The sequence below is a fragment of the Protopterus annectens genome, chromosome 4.part0, assembly GCF_019279795.1.
Source record: "Protopterus annectens isolate FY-2018-M chromosome 4.part0, PAN1.0, whole genome shotgun sequence".
In the NCBI taxonomy this organism is placed as follows: Eukaryota; Metazoa; Chordata; order Ceratodontiformes; family Protopteridae; genus Protopterus; species Protopterus annectens.
The window spans coordinates 412,965,247-412,984,627 of record NC_056733.1 but is presented as its reverse complement, the minus strand read 5'-3'; the positions used below and the strand labels follow the sequence as shown (position 1 = coordinate 412,984,627).

Here is a 19,381-nt window from a genome sequence, read left to right as displayed (position 1 = left end):
CTCTCTATATGAATGTAAATATAACTCTCAAGACCAGTGTAAACTGTGACCTAAATATTCATTAACACATAAATAAAACATGGTGGAGAGGGACAGGTTTATAACCTAGCATCTCCCGAACCTCTGACTAAACTTCCCCTTCAATGTTAAGTAGTGCAATGCACACTCTCCCTTAAAACATAAACTAAATGACTGGACAAATGTACTCTGAGATTGACTACTATGGCCCTCCTAGAGAAAAGAAGTGCTTGTCAGTTTCTTTACATTCTTTATTATTTTCAAATGCTTTCAATTTAGACTGTCAGCTTTCTTTTTGTAATTCTTATTTATTTGTTTTGCTTTGTTTTTTTATTTCAGTATAGTGCCACAAAATAAAGCTTCAGTTGTTGTGGACATAAATCAATTTGCTTTAAACATTATAAGTCTCTGATGATAGTTGTAATTGTACATTACAAAATATCACATGAAAATCAAAGAAAGTAGACAGCCGTCCTAAACAATTAGTCACAGATAAAATAACAAAATAGAACTCACAACAATAATTAAGAACATAGTGAGGCAAAGTATACACAATGACTGAACAAAATAGCACATAAACTGATACAATTGAAACAGACATTAAGGGAGACTAAACACAAGCAGCTCAGTTTTGCATTAGCAGAATGAACGCCATGATTCTTTAAGTATATGTGAAAGGAAATTAAATTAAGAGCATTAAAACATAAGTTGCTGCTAAAGGTAGGTCAGATAGCAGAAAGACCTAAAAAAAGTAATAAAGCAGAGTGATATAAGGTAAACAGGAAAAAAACATGCATGCTTAATAATTAGAGAACATTTCTAAACAGGAAAAAAAGGCTTAAAAAAGACCCAGCCAAGCTAGAGTTTTCTCTGAAAAATACCTTAAACCTGCTGTAGTGGAGACTCGTGGGATATATGCATATAACCCCTTAAGGACATACCAGTGTTTCAGTTACATGGCTTCTGAATGCCCATGACTTTTTATTTTTTAAGCCTTTATCGGTATATTCAAGCCAGTAAAGCCAAACCCCACTAATAGTAGCTATACTATACTTTGCACCTTGTCAGTACAGTATCAGTGGATTTTTTGACAATCTGTAGAAACAGAGTTTAAAACCAAGCCTGTTGACCATAAACATTACAGTACATGCAAAATATCCCAAACTTTGGGTTTTAGTGCCCTGAATTTGCTCATAAAGACTTAAAAAGTAAAAATGTATTTGCATTCAGAAGTGATATAGCTGAATCACTGGTGTGTCCTTTAGGGGTACATTTTATGTATCTCACTACAGGTGTTTTAAGGTATTACACAGTGAAGACTGTAGCTTGGCAGAGTCTTTCTGGCAGTTTTGTTTGTCTGTGTGCCCTTTTGCTTGGAAAAAGAGAAGGAAAGATGAATTAAGCTATTCCAGAGCTGTAGCTTCAACTTGATTGAAAATTATGTTTAAAGCTTTTTTAAGTATTCAATTACATTGAGTATGCCACAATGATCAGATAATTTGTTTTGTATATTAACCCATTTGTAACAAAAGGTGATACTGCCAGCCCAGCTAGCTGGAATTTTGTAAATAATTATATGTCATATGTGAATATTAATATGATTTATATAGAAGTGTGACAGAAGAAGATATTGCCAGCCCAGCTATCTGGAATTTTGTAAGTGGTTGTGTGTCTTTTGTGAATATCAACATGCTCATGTAAAATGCTTGTGTTACAAATATATTACAACTCTGTGTCATATAAGATGGTTTTTATAGACATGTGCGCTGAAGAGATATTTTGTAGAGTACTCAGTATAGACATGTAACCACAGTGTACCCTGCTGGAAAAGAACAGAAATGTATATACACTATTGTAACTTTGTAAATGTATATACTTTAATAGTGGAAGCTGGAAAACAGAAGGTTAACTTGCAAAATGTCAGAAAATAGTTGAAATTAAATTACTTTATAACTGTGCCATAAAAGATGGTTTCAATGCAGCAAGGAGACAGGATGTCTAAAACTAGAGAACCTTCTGCATTGTCTTGTAAATGTTTGATTGTTTTATGTCTTCTAGCATCTACAAAGATCTGAGGGCTATGTACTTTTCTGAGGTAGATGATAAAGACTGGCAATTTCTAGCAATTGGGGTTCAGCTTGGGAACTAAAGTCACATGACAAAAAGTGATGTCATCCTGCAAGCTAACCCAGCAGAAACATTTGAGATATTAATCTGAGGAGTCCCTGAGAGAGACAGAGAATTCTGTATTCTGACTTGAACCCAACAACATCAGCTAGGAGATCCATTCACCACACTTACCTTGCTCTGGAAATAAGTTAACTAGGGTACAGTAATTTCTCTTAGATTCAAACAGGAATATAGTAAAGTATAGCTTAGATGTTTTCTTTATTTATTTGAGACTGTCCTGCAATGTTGTTTTAAATATTTCCTGTGATTTTGAACTCTGATGTAACTGTGATTATTTACTGAGTATTTTCTTGTTCTTTTATTATTTATTATTAAATATATTTAAACCTTTCACTGTGGCTGATATTTGTGAGACATATTTAAGTTCTGGGAGTACTTGCATATTTATTTGGTGACAATGTGGGCCACTCCTAATCGCCTTGCTCTTCGTCAAACTACCATTTGGATTGATAGTAACATTACACAGTAAGATTGGACACCCTTTGTTAAGGGCCTTAAAGTAGCTGATAAAGAGGTGACTAGTGGCAATAATAACAGAATTATAGTCTGGGCAGAAGGGGGTACAGCTTGTAAACCTGTGCCAGCCTTTCCCAGGTGTTTGTGTGTGTGTGTGTGTGTGTGTGTGTGTGTGTGTGTGTGTGTGTGTGTGTGTATAAATCAAATCTCAAAGAGTGTGTGTGTCAACTACTTGGGCAGGGACACGAAGCATTGGTTGGACAGAGAGGGTGTTGGAGGTCTTGGCATGGCCACTCAGCTGAGATCTCAACTCTATAGCTGTGCCAGTGGGGAGTCTTAAAGGAGTGCAACAGGTTTCTCTAATGTATTCCTCAACTTCACGGCCCTGTTCCTCCTTATTTACATTGTCCGCTGTAAAGCAACAACAATAAAGCATTTACAGTTTTTATAATTCCCCTTACTTCTGTAACAGAAGCCTACCTTCTCATACTGTGATGGTTTCACTTACAAAATGATTCTCTCACGTTTGAATAAAGCTTGCTGAAGTCACCCAATTACTGACATCATCGAGGCCAGGCAGTGCAGGTACTTTTTTGTTTTTCTAATCAGTTCCCTCCCCCAAAGTGACATCACCACAGCCGTCATCTGATTCTAACTAAAATAATAAGACCCACCCATTCTGTGATGTCATGGCTCCCTTGTCCTTCCCCCAGCCTGAGTGCTGTTCATTTTATTCAGTAGTAGTGTAGTAACACCGATGTTTGGAAACACAGAAATTTGGTATGCATACTTGTACATTCTGTATGGCAAATTATGCTTAGGTGGTGTATCGCTTGCATACTTCTCTGTTGTATTTGCACCAGATACTGCTAGTGTGCAGTGCAGGAATAGAAATATTAAAACATTACCCTGGTATCAGAGGTGGTAGTGCAACATATTCATAGTGGCTTAACCTGAGAGTAGCTCTAAGCAAGCACCATGTGAAATCTGAACAAGCACCTAGAATTATTCAGTGCAGCTTCCATACCTTAAGTCTGAAAATGAATTCACATACTCACATGAACAGGAGTAGCTGCATATTGATGGCTAAAGGTGTATGGGCATGTCGGGTGGTTACTACACTGCAAAACTGGTATGTAATGGTGGAGATATTTGGAAGACATGAGCAAACACACCAGTATATTAAAGCCATAGCACCAACTGAACTAGAGGCTGGCTAATAGATTTAGTAAGGGATTTTGTCCATGCACAAATATTTCAACAGTGATTCTTTGCAGTGGCATCCATTAACTGATTCAAGGTAAATTAACCTTGATGTCCTTTATTTAAAAAAAAAAAATCAATAAAAAAATTACTTTGTTATAAGTGACTTCTGGACACAAGAAAAAGGAAGGAGAAAATATAGCAATGTGGTTTGTATGTACAAAGACAAATCCAGGGACACTGCAAAAGGTTTTTTTTTTGCAAACCAACCAGTGGAGTAAAAATATATGAAGGCAAATACTGCATACAAACACACTTTGCACATGTAAATCTCAGTTTTTAACAAGGTGGAAGCATGAAGTGATACCTTAACACTTAAATTAATAAAGATCTAAACTGGTTAATAGTATAAATGTTTTATTCTTTAGCTCCTTGGTGCAAGACCTTACTGGATGTGATTGCAGTCAAGTAAGGCCATGGCTATAGTGCAGCAAAGAAATGTCCCCTCTAGCAAAGGAAATGCTAGAGCAAAGATTAAATTACATGAGTCAAGCACCCTGCTGAGATCTGCCAAACAACGGAATTACCAGGTCAAATTCCCCTCAGGACTTTGACAGCTAGGGAAGCTAAGTGTTATTGGGGAGGGGAGAAGTAAATGGACTGGAATTCATTGTCTCACAAATTAGTGCCATTTAATCCAAATTAGAAAAAAAGGCAACAGTAAACAGCACTTTGAATGTGTTCTGTGGTATTTGCACTGTTTCTGTTTTAAGTAGTCATCCAGCAGCAGGGAATGTTACTTACACTGTTCTATTTTACTCAGAACTTTGTACGCATGCAACATCTATGAAATGACAGGAACTTTAGGCAAACGGAGGCCTGCATGATGTAACATTTTTGAGCCAAACAATGATTTCTGGGATACTGGATGGCAACCTGATTTATCCAAACCACGTCAATATGCCAGCCTCCAGGTGGTCAGAGTCTGGAATTACATATAAAAATATTTAAAATCTTGTAAATAATCCCAGAGTACTGTTAAAGTGTAGGAAACATCATGCCATGATGTTTTAAACATGTTTTTTGAGTCTGTGGGTGCGGTACTCCTTTTATGGGGATCTGGAGAAAGAGGGAGAAACCAGCCCCAGACTGACTGCGGTTTCTGTGTGCTCTTAAAGGAAATTGTACTTTACTCTGTGTGCACTTGTCATCCTCCCAGTGTGTACATCCCCCACTGTTTCCAGTGGTGAGGATTAAGGCTTCTTGATTACTGGGCCAGTGGTGGGACGTCACACCATTATGTAGAATCTCCCAAGTAATGAAGAAAGTAGGTACCATCCATTGAAAACAGTACAGCCTATGGCCAGGATTCAGAACTCAGCATTGATGGCAAGTGACCAGGATCACTGAGTCCCAGTGTCACAGTATGTGAAAATTTGGAATTAAAAAAGTGGGCTCTGAAGAGATTCCTCATGAGTAATTAGTAAGGCATATAAGTGTGCTATTCTAAGCTGCAAGACAGCTTACAAAAGTCATCCCTTGCTAAGCAAACTTTTGTTTCCAGCAACCTAATGTGATAATGATGTCATTTGGAGAGGCAGCTATCACTGAGCTACTCGGTGAGCGGCTATGCATATAGTTTAATTATATATGTATATATATATATATATATATATATATATATATATATATATATATATATAAATGCTGCATAAACATACATGACTAGATGTACATCTACAACACCAGGCCTACTGTCATAAGCACACAACCACTACTGTGTGCAAGAATCTTTAAGTGCAATTTTCAGTTGTTCAGTTGTTCAGCATTGTCTGATTACTTTTCTGAATCAAGGGCTGGGGCATGGGGGAGAGGGATTTCACCAAGTGTAAGCAGCATGTACAGAGTCCTTCTCCATGACATTGAAGGATGAAGCTATAACTATAACTCATTTGACCCAAAAATCGATTAACAGCTCTGGATTGGAGGAACTGGTTGGGAGGTGGAAGTGAACACCAGTATTAGCTCACACATTCTGGGATGGGAGAGGTCTGGCTCATTGCAACATCACCAATACTGTTAAAGAGGCCCACGGCAGGCAAAGTATGTGCCAGAGAAGTACACTTGGCTCTGCCAAGTAAAGTTCTTATGGTAGACTTCATGGAATATGTGCTGGAATGTGCATACCTATGTAAAAAGGTATAGCAAGCCCTCACATATGCCACTGTTCTGTCAGCTACTGGAAGATAGGTTAGAGACATATAACAAAAATCCAGTGGTTGCCTAGACAACAGCCCCCTGCAGCTGTCTGTCATCCAAAGGCAAAAACATGGGTATATCAATCTCAGGACATTTGTTTGGTACGCAAGTGGGAAGAAAAAGATAATATAAAAAAAGTGGTCCGTGATCTTAGTTTCACATACACTATATTGTCAAGTATTTTTATTTTAGATTTCCATATAGGCTCTACATTTTGCACCTTTGTAGTATGCCACTTAAGAGAGTCAAATCCCAGAGTAAAATAATTCCCATCCTCTCCAGAAAAGATGTTCTGATTATATCAAAACAGACAACCTTATAGCAGGTGTATTTACCCAGCTTTGTTTTGGACCATTATGAGCTTTCTATTTCAAGGTGTTCCAGGAAAGGAATGGAAACAAAACTAAAAGGCAGGCATTGATTATTTGGACCAATATCTTTATTTATAAGGGACAGTTCTCTTCACATATAATGGGTGACCCCTAAGAGTGAGTACACCTTCCCCTTCTGTGAGAATAATTATGGGGTGGAACAGTGTGACATTACTTGCAGGGTGATTTTAATACTGGACTGTTACAGGCACATCTGTTTAAGCTCAAGATTTTGCTGTTGCACTAGTTTTCTTAATGCCTGATTTTTATTCTTTTTTGTTTATTTTTGCCTGTTGGCCAGTCCTGTTTATATGTCTCATAAGTAATCTTTCATTTTCTTTCTAGATCCAGAATTAAAATGCACTTTTTTAGCCTCTGTAGTAACTACTTGACCTAACTGATTCATCTGGTCTGTACTGAAGTTTTCTTTCTTGCAAGGCATCCCTTAGTATGGCATATTCGAGATGATAAATATGAAATATATTAAACATTATAAGATGTGATAGAGAGGCCTTTACAAAGTTTTCTATATGTCAGGGTCTTTTCAAATATTCTCTCTACTTAAAAAAATCTGCTCCTCTCTTCTTCCTTATTTCAAGATGCAGAGGAAAGTATTCTCCACTAGATGAAACATTTAAGCTTACCATGACCAGGTATTTCAGTGGCCTATTTAGCAATCTACTCCAGACTGAAATCCAGATAGTGTACATACTCTTTGTAACAACCTTCAGCTTTAAAATATCCAGGGATCCTTGAAGATCATTTTTCTAGAGCTGCAGTTGTTTTTGCTGGTTGCTTAGAACTAAGACACCTTTCCTGATGAGCTTCGCTTGTACCATCTGAGTAAACAGTACATGCATGTGCCAGCTATTTCACTCTGGAAATTGTTAGACAGGACATTTGTTGTCTTCCTATGACAATTGTCCAACAAATGTCCTATGTAGCCACATCCAGTTTTCTAGATTCATGCATTAGTATTCGAAACTTACCAAGTTATGGAAAAGAGAAGACAATTGACATAGTTTAGCTGCATGAGATATGCACAGTAATAGAAGGTGACTGGGGTGCCTCTGTCTTCATATAGAGGATTCCTTCACTCTTTTTTTTATAGCTGCCCCATTCCTACTTATACATGGTTACTGTTGCTGGTGCTGTGTTACAGAATAAATGTATTTTATGCTACATTCACTAAGTCCTGTTTGGCTTTATTAGGCCTGTGATGGTATAGTGGATTAACCTGCTATATAATGAAAGATGTAATTTGTGGAAGACAGAGTATGATGATTGAGATGGTATATAATGACTGAAATCTATACAGTCACAATTAGCCAGTGGCTGACCACCTCCACAGTATAGTAAATTAGCTCAATACCTGGAGAATAATTCCTATTTACAGGAAAACACATTGTGTTTATATGGGTGATACAGTTTATACCTTAAGCAGAGCCCTTAAAGGAAACCATCCCACTGAATATATTGGTGGACCATTGTGTCAACCACAACTAGAGGATGGTATGTTTCTTCCTGAAAAAATGTGTTTTTGTAATACTTGAAGCTGAGAAAGTGACAGAGGCTGACCTCTTTTGACTTTCTTATGACTGGATTTTTCTTAGGAAGCCCATAAGCTATTTCTGTATATTGTAAAAGTGTATGGGGGCATAGCATGGAGTATGGTTTCCAAATCTGCCAATCATATCCCCAGGGTGAGGGACTGGTCTTGATTGCATTACACAATAACTGGTTCCAGTTTCCTGAGTTTCTTTTCATTACTACTCAGGAAATTATGTGGAACTAAAAAGTCTCCCATGGAATAGGTTTCCTAACCAAACCAGTTATTGGGAAGACGGCGCACTTCCAACATCTACTCTTTTGTGAATACCTCCCACAATTGTACAGTCTGATAAAGAAGCTTTTTTCACTACTGTCCACCAAAAATGTAACTGCATTTGTGATTTGCTGTGCACCAGTACTTGTGTTCTTCCTGTGACAGGGACATGATGACAACAGTTGATTGCTTAGCCTGTAATTTATGTGCCTATATTTTTAGTAACTTAGTTTTACTGTTATTATTAACATCATCATTTGTTTTTCTGTTTTTTTACTTGTTTTTAATGCAGTGTTCGTGAGCTGAGTTCATATCTGAGCTATCTCCTAACTCCTTTGGTTGAAGATTTGTAATAAAGAGTTGGGTCCTTGACAGCTGCCAGCTGATCCACTGGTCTCTTTGTCGCGTAGTTTGTTATGCCTTTCATTTAAATCATGGTTGTTCCTTTCCTCTTTATGGATGGTTGATTTCATGATATGCTGATGTAATCCTATCATCTTTGTGCCTGGCTATTTATATGTTGCCACTCTGAAGTTTTGACAACTGATTCTGATGGAGGGTAAGGTAGTGTCAGCATTGTCCTAGGTAGTTTGTCTGGGGATACGACTGATTTCTGCCTTGGTGTAACTGTAGTATGAACCATGCTTTGTGACATTTTAACACTATGAGCACTCATAAAAGGAATCTGTTAGGCACAAAGGGAAGAGAGAAGATGGAGAAGAGCTGTCTTTGGAACAAAAGACTGCCTAGTGGGTGAGTGGGATGAAGAATGTTCTAGCTTTTTCAAGTAATGTTAAGAGTTAGATTTTGTGGTTCTGTTTCTCCATATGTAACTAGACTTGATTCTTGGGGTCTTTTATCACTGGCTGAACTGGATATCATTTTATTGTGACAATTTATTTTTTCAAGCTGCTCTTTTCTTCTTGGCTTATAACAGCACCACGTACACGTGTTTTAGGAATTTATTCCTTAGGCATGCTTACTAGTACTTTTTCTTATTCCTGCTAATGTTTGTTTTGATGATCTATTAGCCATCATTTAGTTATTTATGTGTACAGTGCTTAGCTGATAAGCACTATAACAAAGATGAAATGGCAAGCTTTGAAGCAAGCTAAAGGGTATCGAGGCCACTGATCAAATTTGTCTAGAATGAACATTCTCTTCTATGTAATAGCCTAAATACGTGGCCCTGGTTTCTGGAAAAACTAAGGATAGAAAATAATTACTAGAAGAGGGTGCAGGGAGGAACTATCCTTTAACTTTTATACTTATGCATATCATAAAGAAAACCACCATTTCCCTAATACCAAATTATCTGAGAAAAGTATGCCATTAGTTTCTGTGTGTGTTTTTTAAGTCAGTCCTACAAGTGATGCAGGTTGCAAGAGTCATTCTCTTAGAAATGTTGTTATGCAATGGTGCTTTGAGAATGACATGCTTTTGTGGCTCATTGAACTCATTGCTTGGTCCATGCACAATTAGAATAAATATAATCCAACAATAGTGTCATTTCACTGTTAAGCCAGTGTTTGTGTTGTCACATGACATCTTCATGTTTCTAAAATATAAAAAGTGAGCACTTCATCTGCAAAACTTAACAACTGATTGTTAAAAATGCTCCATTTATGCGAGCAATAAAGTATAATAAGTTATGCATCTCTATAGAGTTTTAAATATTGTACTGGTAGATAGATAATAGGTTGAGGCCAGAAGTTAGGTGGTTGAGCATACCCAGAAAAGTGCATTGTTTGGCATGAACCCACACAGCAGGACAGACTATTATATTCAAAACATTCCTTTGTTTTTTTTTTTTTATCTAGAAAACATCTTTTTGGTTAAGCAGGATATGTACTGTTGCCAACTGTTACTAAGTGCATTTTAAACTGACTGGCTGAACTATGCTTGAACAAAACCATAGGGTTATTGTATCTTACATTTTTTCTCATTTAAAGAGCATAAACAATGCATATTTCTACAAAACAAGTTTGAATTTTAGTTTCACTTATTTCTGCTAGTATTTGATATAGTGCTAAATAAGACTGTTGATATTTTTGTTAGCTATTGATAAATTCCATACTGGATCTGAGAAGTAGTAAGCTAAAGTCAACACAAACCTGAATAGCAATAAAATATTGTGTTTCTGGCAGAGGGTTAAGGCTGTGAGCTGTAGTTTCTGTAGTACAGGGTTTAATTCCCTCAGCCCTTATTTGCCTGCTGTGTCACCTTATGCAAATCACTTAACCAGACATTGTTAGCCAGTCACTCTGAAAAGAGATTATGTGTCCAGTGGGCCTACCTGGTCAAGAAATGGATATTATTATCATACAGTGGAAGGATTTTATCTCCTGTTCAAGTGTAGGAGGTGAAATACGTAATATCCTACCAAATAATTCACTAACCACACAGTAACAGAGAGGAATGCAACCATACAACATTTTAACAAGCAGGGCTATTACTTTTATCAAAAAAGGTAAAACAAACATAAAATATTTGTTTGTTGGTTTGTTACCATCATTGCCCCTTTATATAACTTCCCTAGTATGCTTAAATAGAAGAATAACTAACATGCCTATCCTTCACATTAAATATACCATCTTCCATCATTTTCATGCCACTTTCATAGGGCAGAAAGTACAGGTGTGCAGATATAATGCAGACTACGTCACCACATCATAGGGCAGAAAGTACAGGTGTGCAGATATACTGCAGACTACGTCACCACATCATAGGGCAGAAAGTACAGGTGTGCAGATATACTGCAGACTACGTCACCACATCATAGGGCAGAAAATACAGGTGTGCAGATATACTGCAGACTATGTCACCACATCATAGGGCAGAAAGTACAGGTGTGCAGATATACTGCAGACTACGTCACCACATCATAGGGCAGAAAGTACAGGTGTGCAGATATACTGCAGACTACGTCACCACATCATAGGGCAGAAAGTACAGGTGTGCAGATATACTGCAGACTACGCCACCACATCATAGGGCAGAAAGTACAGGTGTGCAGATATACTGCAGACTACGTCACCACATCATAGGGCAGAAAGTACAGGTGTGCAGATATACTGCAGACTACATCACCACATCATAGGGCAGAAAATACAGGTGTGCAGATATACTGCAGACTACATCACCACATCATAGGGCAGAAAGTACAGGTGTGCAGATATACTGCAGACTACGTCACCACATCATAGGGCAGAAAGTACAGGTGTGCAGATATACTGCAGACTACGTCACCACATCATAGGGTAGAAAGTACAGGTGTGCAGATATACTGCAGACTACGTCACCACATCATAGGGCAGAAAGTGCAGGTGTGCAGATATACTTCAGACTACATCACCACATCATAGGACAGAAAGTACAGGTGTGCAGATATACTGCAGACTACGTCACCACATCATAGGGCAGAAAGTACAGGTGTGCAGATATACTGTAGACTACGTCACCACATCATAGGGCAGAAAGTACAGGTGTGCAGATATACTGCAGACTACGTCACCACATCATAGGGCAGAAAATACAGGTGTGCAGATATACTGTAGACTACGTCACCACATCATAGGGCAGAAAGTACAGGTGTGCAGATATACTGCAGACTACGTCACCACATCATAGGGCAGAAAGTACAGGTGTGCAGATATACTGCAGACTACGTCACCACATTCTTTGCATCCACAATACATCATAGCTCCATCCTGTTAGTTCATAATGTATTTAAAAAGGGCAATATGTTTAATTTTTAAATAACTCCCATAAGGGGTGTAGTTTGGCCACTTGGGCTGTGCCCTCATGACCAAACAACATCCCCTACTCTGAATAAAATGCCAATTACCCACTGCTTATAATGGTTATTGTGATATTATATAAATCGCATAATCATGTATGTGATTTTAAATGTGCCTATGACTTTCCAAGTTCATTACCTAGACTTTCTTTAAAATGTATTTATATGTTAATTCAGTAAGTGACGTAATCCTTCATGTAACATTTCCAGCTATCACTTAGGTTGCAAGAACAAAGACAAAATGCAATATATGGACACTTTAAACAAGCCATTCAACTAGCATGTTTTTGGACGAGGTAGAAAACTAGATTAACCACAGAAAACTCATATATCCCCTATGGATGCATAAATGCTCCCAGCAGATAGTAATTATAGGTCAGGAGTGAACCCGAGGCCAGAGCTGAGAGAAAGAAGTTTTAATTACTGAATAACAGTACATTTGGCAAGCACTTTTAAAATGTTCTCATATGTTTCTGTTATTTCTTGAACTACAGATGACACATATTTAGAATATTATTACTGTATTTAGTAGTCATATCTGATTCATTGTTAGTTTTTGTGACATGTCAGGTTCAGTAATAACATTTGCTGCACTATTACATATTCTTTTAGGAGATGGCTCCATTATACCAACTAGCCTTGAATCTAACAATGTGACAAGTGAACTCTGCTATCAGGATTGCCCTGTCAACTATGTGTGCTCATTTCAAATTCTGAATAGATGATGGTACATTATAACTACTCAGTACTGATACAATTTCTCATTAGCTGCATTAGCTTTATGCAGTGTTCAGCTTGTTTCTGTGTCCTTGACTGTGCATACACTTTGCTCTGTCACCATTTCCTAGAAAGGCTGCAAACAGCTGTGAGACGGCATTATAGCAGATTAATAATTTAAAGGCTTTTGAATGAAGAGCTTGCTGAGCAAAGATGAGAAAAGACAAAAGCACAAATACCATGGCCTCAAGCTGTCAGAAATTTCTCATCAATGCATTAATGTAGACAACAAATTGCATTTGGATCTGTGAAATCCTCTTTTTAAAAACAATATGCGTTTATAAAGCTTCAGGCTAATTTTACCATTATTTACATTCATGATAAGATCAGAAATGTGGTGGAATAAGCAAACTCATAGACCCAAGATTTACAGATATTCTTAGCCATATTTTACTCTAGAGGCGGTTACTTTAACAAAGTGAATGCTCGGTTCAGAACCAGTAAATGCACAGGCTGCAGCAGTGAATGTGTACTTTCAGAGTCACATTAGGGGTATACAGTGTAAATGTTTTTCTGCCAGTATAACCCAATCTTGTGGTGTATGCAGTTTGTGATTATGGCAAATGAATAGGGTACATATAGCACAAGGCCAATAAATGATCTGCATAATAGCTTTGTTGTAAGATCCTGTCTTATGGTCAGTCCTGACCTTTGGCAACTGTCTGTATAGAGTTTTTCATGTTCTTCCTTTGCCCCCTGTGGGGAAACCCAAATACAAATAGGGTATAAGAAAAATGAATTGTGTGCAGTAAAAAAAGTAACTATCAAGATGTCCAAAAAACACTCTTGCTAAACTTAACAAAGGAATTCAGACCCTGATCAAATCAATCAAAGCTAGATATGAGACAAAAATCGCCACCCAGTCAAATGACCACCATAAAGCCTTCTTTAACTGTGTTAGAAACCTCATAAATAATGCCCAGAATTGCAGAGAGATAATAGTAAATGATATCACATACTCAGACCCTTGGGACATAGCCAGTCTACTAGCAGATAATATTTAGATCTAAGTTCTTTCCACTTATATTCCCAGATCACATACCCACATCTACACCAGCCCTTAAATCTACTAAGAACAATTCCTCAAAGTTCCTTCCAAGGCCAAGAACACTGCTCATCTCTGGGGCTGGATAACATACCAGACTGCCTATTGACCAGCTTGAAACAGTGCCAGTATCAGTCTCCAAACAGGCGTTGTGCCAAATGAATGGAAAACAATCATCTCTCTGCACATCAATTGACCTGGGTAATATAGATCCTTAGGGTGTAATCAGCCTCATCTGTAAGGCTATGGAGAGTATCATGGAATTAATAAATAAGGACACAGGTTAACCCTACAAAAGTCCAAGCACTGTTTTGTCAAATGCAGATCCTGCCTGCTTAACCTGGTCAACTTCTTCAAGAAGGGTACTGAAGCAATGGATTGGGGAAAATCAGTACACACTGTCTATCCTCACAAAGGCATTCAGCAATATTCCACACTTAGATATTGTTGATAAACAGTGCATATCAAATTGGCTAACAAATAGAACCCAATAAATTAGGGTAGGTGGCTCTACCACCTCCAAAAGCCCTTTCACTGGTGGTTCAGTCCTTGAGCCACTCCTCTTTGGCATTTATTTCTCAAATGTCAAAGCTAATGTAAAGGGTTTGTAGCTGACCAGGTTTGTAGATGGCTGCAAACTTTGTGCCATCATAAACTTTTGAGTGCATGCTAAGACCTGACAAGAAGACCTTTCCCAAACAGATAGCGTGTGTCATAACCATGGATTAAAACTAAAAGCCAACAAATGTGTAATAGTCTTCTTTGGCAAGCATAATGTCCCCTATAGCTCTCTCATCAGCAGCACAATCCTGAAAATTGATTTGGTAGTTAGGGACCTGGGAACTTATGTAGACAACAAACTTTCCTTTGATTACTATGAATCTACTATCGTAAGAAAGTTCTTTTCATTGCATAGCCTATTAGTAAGGGCATGGTGTTTAGGTTCAGGGATGTGATCATTCCACTGTATTTGCCACTTATTAGGTTGACCATTAAGTATATTCCCCCTTCAGTACGTACCTGTCCAAACACTTAACACAACTTGAATGATCACAATGCTTTCTCACCAAGAAAATCAAGGGCCTAAACCATAAAAACTATACTGACCATCTCAAAGTCATGTCCATCTACTCAGCTCAGACAGGGTACTAAGGGGAGAGCTCTGTCTTGCATTCAGATTCTCAGTGTACCATATCCTGTCCAATCTACTGCACATCCAAAAGTCCAATGGTGGAATAAACAGTCCCTCAACAGATCATAATATCTTCTGGAACATAATTAGAACATGTTGGACGGATAGCTATGTATCACAGAGAACACTGCTTCTTTGGGATTGTCTTCCTCTCCCATAAATCAAAGCACTTCTCTTACTTCTCTTAATCTGTGCAAACATAATCTGAGCAAATGGTTGGGAAATCACAAATTCACCCTTGGTTTTGCATCCTTGGATGGGGTAACATGAACATGTTCTACCTGACCCTGGGTTATTCATATTTAATGGATCAATAACCTAGTAAGTATCTTTGAAGCTATGAATCTCTAATAAAGTTATCCTATATGCATTAGTGTCTGGCATTCCTGTTCCAAAGTCTTAATGTCTGGGTAATGTCAGTTTACAGCACACGCATGTGCACTTTATACATGTTGCTTGATGAGGTGTGTATCAGGTGAATGATAGTTACATTTGGTTTCTATTTTAATAAACTGGGACTGGTAACATTTTTTACAGCATGTATTTGTGAATTTCAAGCAAACTCTAATAGATAGTTCATGCATCTCAGGTGCTAGTCAGAATATTTGTGTTATCTGAAATGATGTGGCATTTACTGTGCGAAACAACCATTTGTGCAAGAAATATATAGTTCTAAATTTGTTATTCATCAGTTACACTCCCAACAGTAACACTTGCAGTAAGTGAAACAACATGGTAAAAGATCCCAAAAATGACGAGCCTGCATTTAATTTTACAAATGTAGTCTTTTAACTGAGAATTTAAAATATGTTATTTTGAGACTTACACAGTTTCAGAGACAATCATTTTTAGAAGCAAAGAGACAGTTCTGCATTTGATGTATAAAGTCACTTTCAGACATAGACATCAAAGTTTAACTACTAAGCTGAAATGTAGGGCAAAAATGAAAAAAACATACCATTATGAATATGCATATACATTTCCAAAATAAATAACTTGAGCAATTTTGAGATCTCATTAGAATAAACTATTCAACTATAGTTTCAGAATGATAGGGAAGACACATGGTACTGTATTCTCTGAAAAAAAATTAAAAAAAAACCTCTAAAGAAATCTGGTAATGCTTAAGAATAGTCAGTTTCCTCAGGGATTAGTAAATTATATTTTCAAGTGTTATATGAACCGCTAACACAGAAGGATCCAAAGTATAAGATTATAATGGAAGGTGAAAAAAGAAAACAGACCAGGAGCTGTATTAATTCAATGCAAACTTGCACAATAACAACAATCATAACAAAACACCCACAAAGAAAGATGTACATATACTTTACTATTGACTTAATGAAATTGTCTAACTGAATGGACTGTTTTGGCCCTTAATCATCTTCCTATATGTGGCATGTGCCCTGTTTTAATTTCATTTAACAACTTTGTGTAAGAACTAGGAATATTACTTTTAAGTTAGTTAGTCAAAAAAAGTCAATGATGGAAAAAGCTATTCCATTGACAAACTGGTAATGAAACAGAATGATAGCACTTTGGAGTAAATAGCCCAGATTTTAACCATTAAAGGAAATATGAAAACCAAGCAATGCAAATAAGGGAAGTTAGGTTTTAACAAAAAAATTATTAGAGAAATTGTGAAATCATTGAGGTAAAATGTTGGAGAGGAAGAAACACTAAGATGAAGGGAGTAATGGTAATGGAAGGCAATTATAATATGCCAAATATATATATATATATATATATATATATATATATATATATATATATATATATATATTTATGTGTCTGTTTTTGTTTACCAGGAAAGTTTGATTGGGTAATATCCATTTTCAACTAAGGCCTGGGGAGAAAAGCTCCATTTGTTTAAAATGCATCATACTTCGTTCCAGTTAAACACAGAGTAGTTATGGTTCTATTTACATTTATACACATACAGTAGTGACATTTATACATTCTAAGATTTTACAGAGGTAGAAGTTATTAAAGAGAAAGCCCATGTGCAGCTTAGTGGATAGTACAGGCAGCAGTTATGTATAAAAAAGAGGTTGATAGCATTCTGTTTAAGGAGAGTATTTGGAGAGTATTGTTCAGTGAGCATAAAATCTTAACCTTGTGATGAGCATGTGCAGGATCAGGATTGGTTAAGATGTTGTTTAAGCAGTGGTTTAAAACTATTGAGTTTGTTGGAGAGTTTTATTTGTGTGGGGATACTATTCCAGAGTTTAGCAACATATTTGGGGTAAGGCGAGTCTCCTGCAACATTATTTGACTTATTTGTGAGTAGTAAGAATTTGTCACTAGAACTGAGGTCCCTTGCTGGACAGTAGGGCACTAATACATTTTGTAGTGCAGAGCATTTTTCTGGATGATGAATGAGTTTGTGTGCTGTAGTTAGTTGTGGATATGTTAGGTAGTTGTGTAGTTCAGGCCAGTTTAATTGCTTTAACTTAAGACAATGGCAGGCCCTATGAGGGAGACTGGTGGCAAATTTAACTATTTTAGTGTAGCAAGAGGCAAGTTTCTTTCTCTGAGTATTGCTTAAGTTTATTAGGATAGGAGCAGCATATAAGAGAGTTGGCAGTAAAAAGGTGGTGGGTAGAGTTTTTTTGCAGTATCTTTAAGGAGTCCATTGATCCTATAAAGGGATACTAGTTTCTGGTGTTTAACTTCAATGGTGTGCAGTATATGCATATATATATATATATATATATAAATATAAATATAAATATATATATATATATATATATATATATATATATATATATATATATATATATATATATACACACACACACTGATCTAGGACTTTGGAACGAAAGTTCAAAAGCCGAACCCATAACCACCGAACACACTTTAACAAAAGTGCTTTCATAGAAAAAGCGCTTTCGTTAATGTATATTAAAAAAAAAACACAAAATCTACTTGAATGCAGGGGGGCAAGCCCCCCTCCACCCCCCCTACTTTAATATTATCACTCCAAGGTCGTGCTACAGTGGGGAAAAGGGAATTTTCCCTTACCGCACCACAGTAAGACCGGAACAACAAGCATACTTATGTGAAAGTGCTGCTTCAGTGAACAGCACGTTCGTGCAAGTATGCTCACCAAATTGGGATTCGGTGAAAGATGCAGTCAAGCATCTGTACGGATCCCATATATATATATATATATATATATATATATATATATATATATATATATAGATATGCGCATTGCAAAAAAATGATAAAATTAAACAGAAGGAATGGGACATTATTTTATAGCGAGAATGTTGATAAAACTCAGATAAGAAATTGTTTAAAATCTTCAAGGATTACTAGAATGAGAAAGCAATGAAGAAAAGATTCAGTGAAGCACAAAAAGAAGACACACATATATGTCTATTGGTTGTGATAGACCAACGGGTCTAGAAGCAGGAAATGTATATTTCAGCCCATTTGTTAGATTTTGTTTGTACCTTGCGAATCCTGAATTTGTGTAGCCTTTTCAGTCCCTGTAAGTTGGGGGCTAGAACTCTCATTTAAAGCTAGATTAGTTTTAACATGAAGAGAGACCCTGAAACTGTACTGTGAAAAGTAGAACCTGTATAAGTTTTGATGGAGCTACTTAAAGCCTTTTAAATGTTCCTGGAACTTTCTAGCTTTGCTTATGCTCTGAAGCATACAACTTGGAATCTATGTGTCTGTGTTACTGAAATACAGGTGGAACTGGAAGAACTGCTTTGGTCAGTATGTTTCTAATGGAAAGTAACGGTTGTCAAACCACTGCTCCCCAACAAAGGGCAAACAAAACATCGTCTTTAAAAGTAACACAAAGTATTATTGCACAGCAAGAGGCAAATAGACAGTAACAAGAGATGAAAACCATCGAGGCAGATGAAGGAATGAAGAAGTGTAGCACATAACTATCAAAGCCCTGCAAAGAAAAGTCATGGCTGTGTTTAGTGGAAGGTTTCCTAGTCTAGAAGTCCATAGCCAAATAGGTTGGCCAGGTACCTGCAGCTTTTTGCAGAAGAGGAATCCTATTGATGACATCAAAGCAATTCCAATCACCTTTCAAAAGGCAGATGGTCATGCCTACAGGAAAAGCCTCAGGAGAATACCAAAGGAATGGAAGCTGGTGAAGAAAGCATCCCCTTCTCAGAAATGGACTTTGATGAAATTCAACAGCATAGTAGTTCAAAAAACAGCTTATTCTAGTGGTGCAGGATACCAGTCTGATAGAAGCTAGGTCAGAGGTCAC

At 37.1% G+C, this 19,381-nt stretch overlaps 1 protein-coding gene across 2 annotated transcripts in view; it reads left to right on the top strand.

The window, feature by feature from the left end:
• The window catches only part of LRRC74B (leucine rich repeat containing 74B), a 346,726-nt gene that overhangs the window by 321,632 nt on the left and 5,713 nt on the right, over positions 1-19,381 (top strand). The window contains exon 13 of one of the 2 annotated variants that reach the window (XM_044068361.1): positions 8,615-10,305. The exons of the other annotated variant lie outside the window; for it this stretch is intronic. Within the exon in view, the coding sequence (XP_043924296.1) occupies positions 8,615-8,675 (61 nt within the window). The 3' untranslated portion in view covers positions 8,676-10,305. Of the gene's footprint in view, positions 1-8,614; positions 10,306-19,381 lie in introns of those variants that run through there. 2 annotated transcript variants of the gene reach the window in all.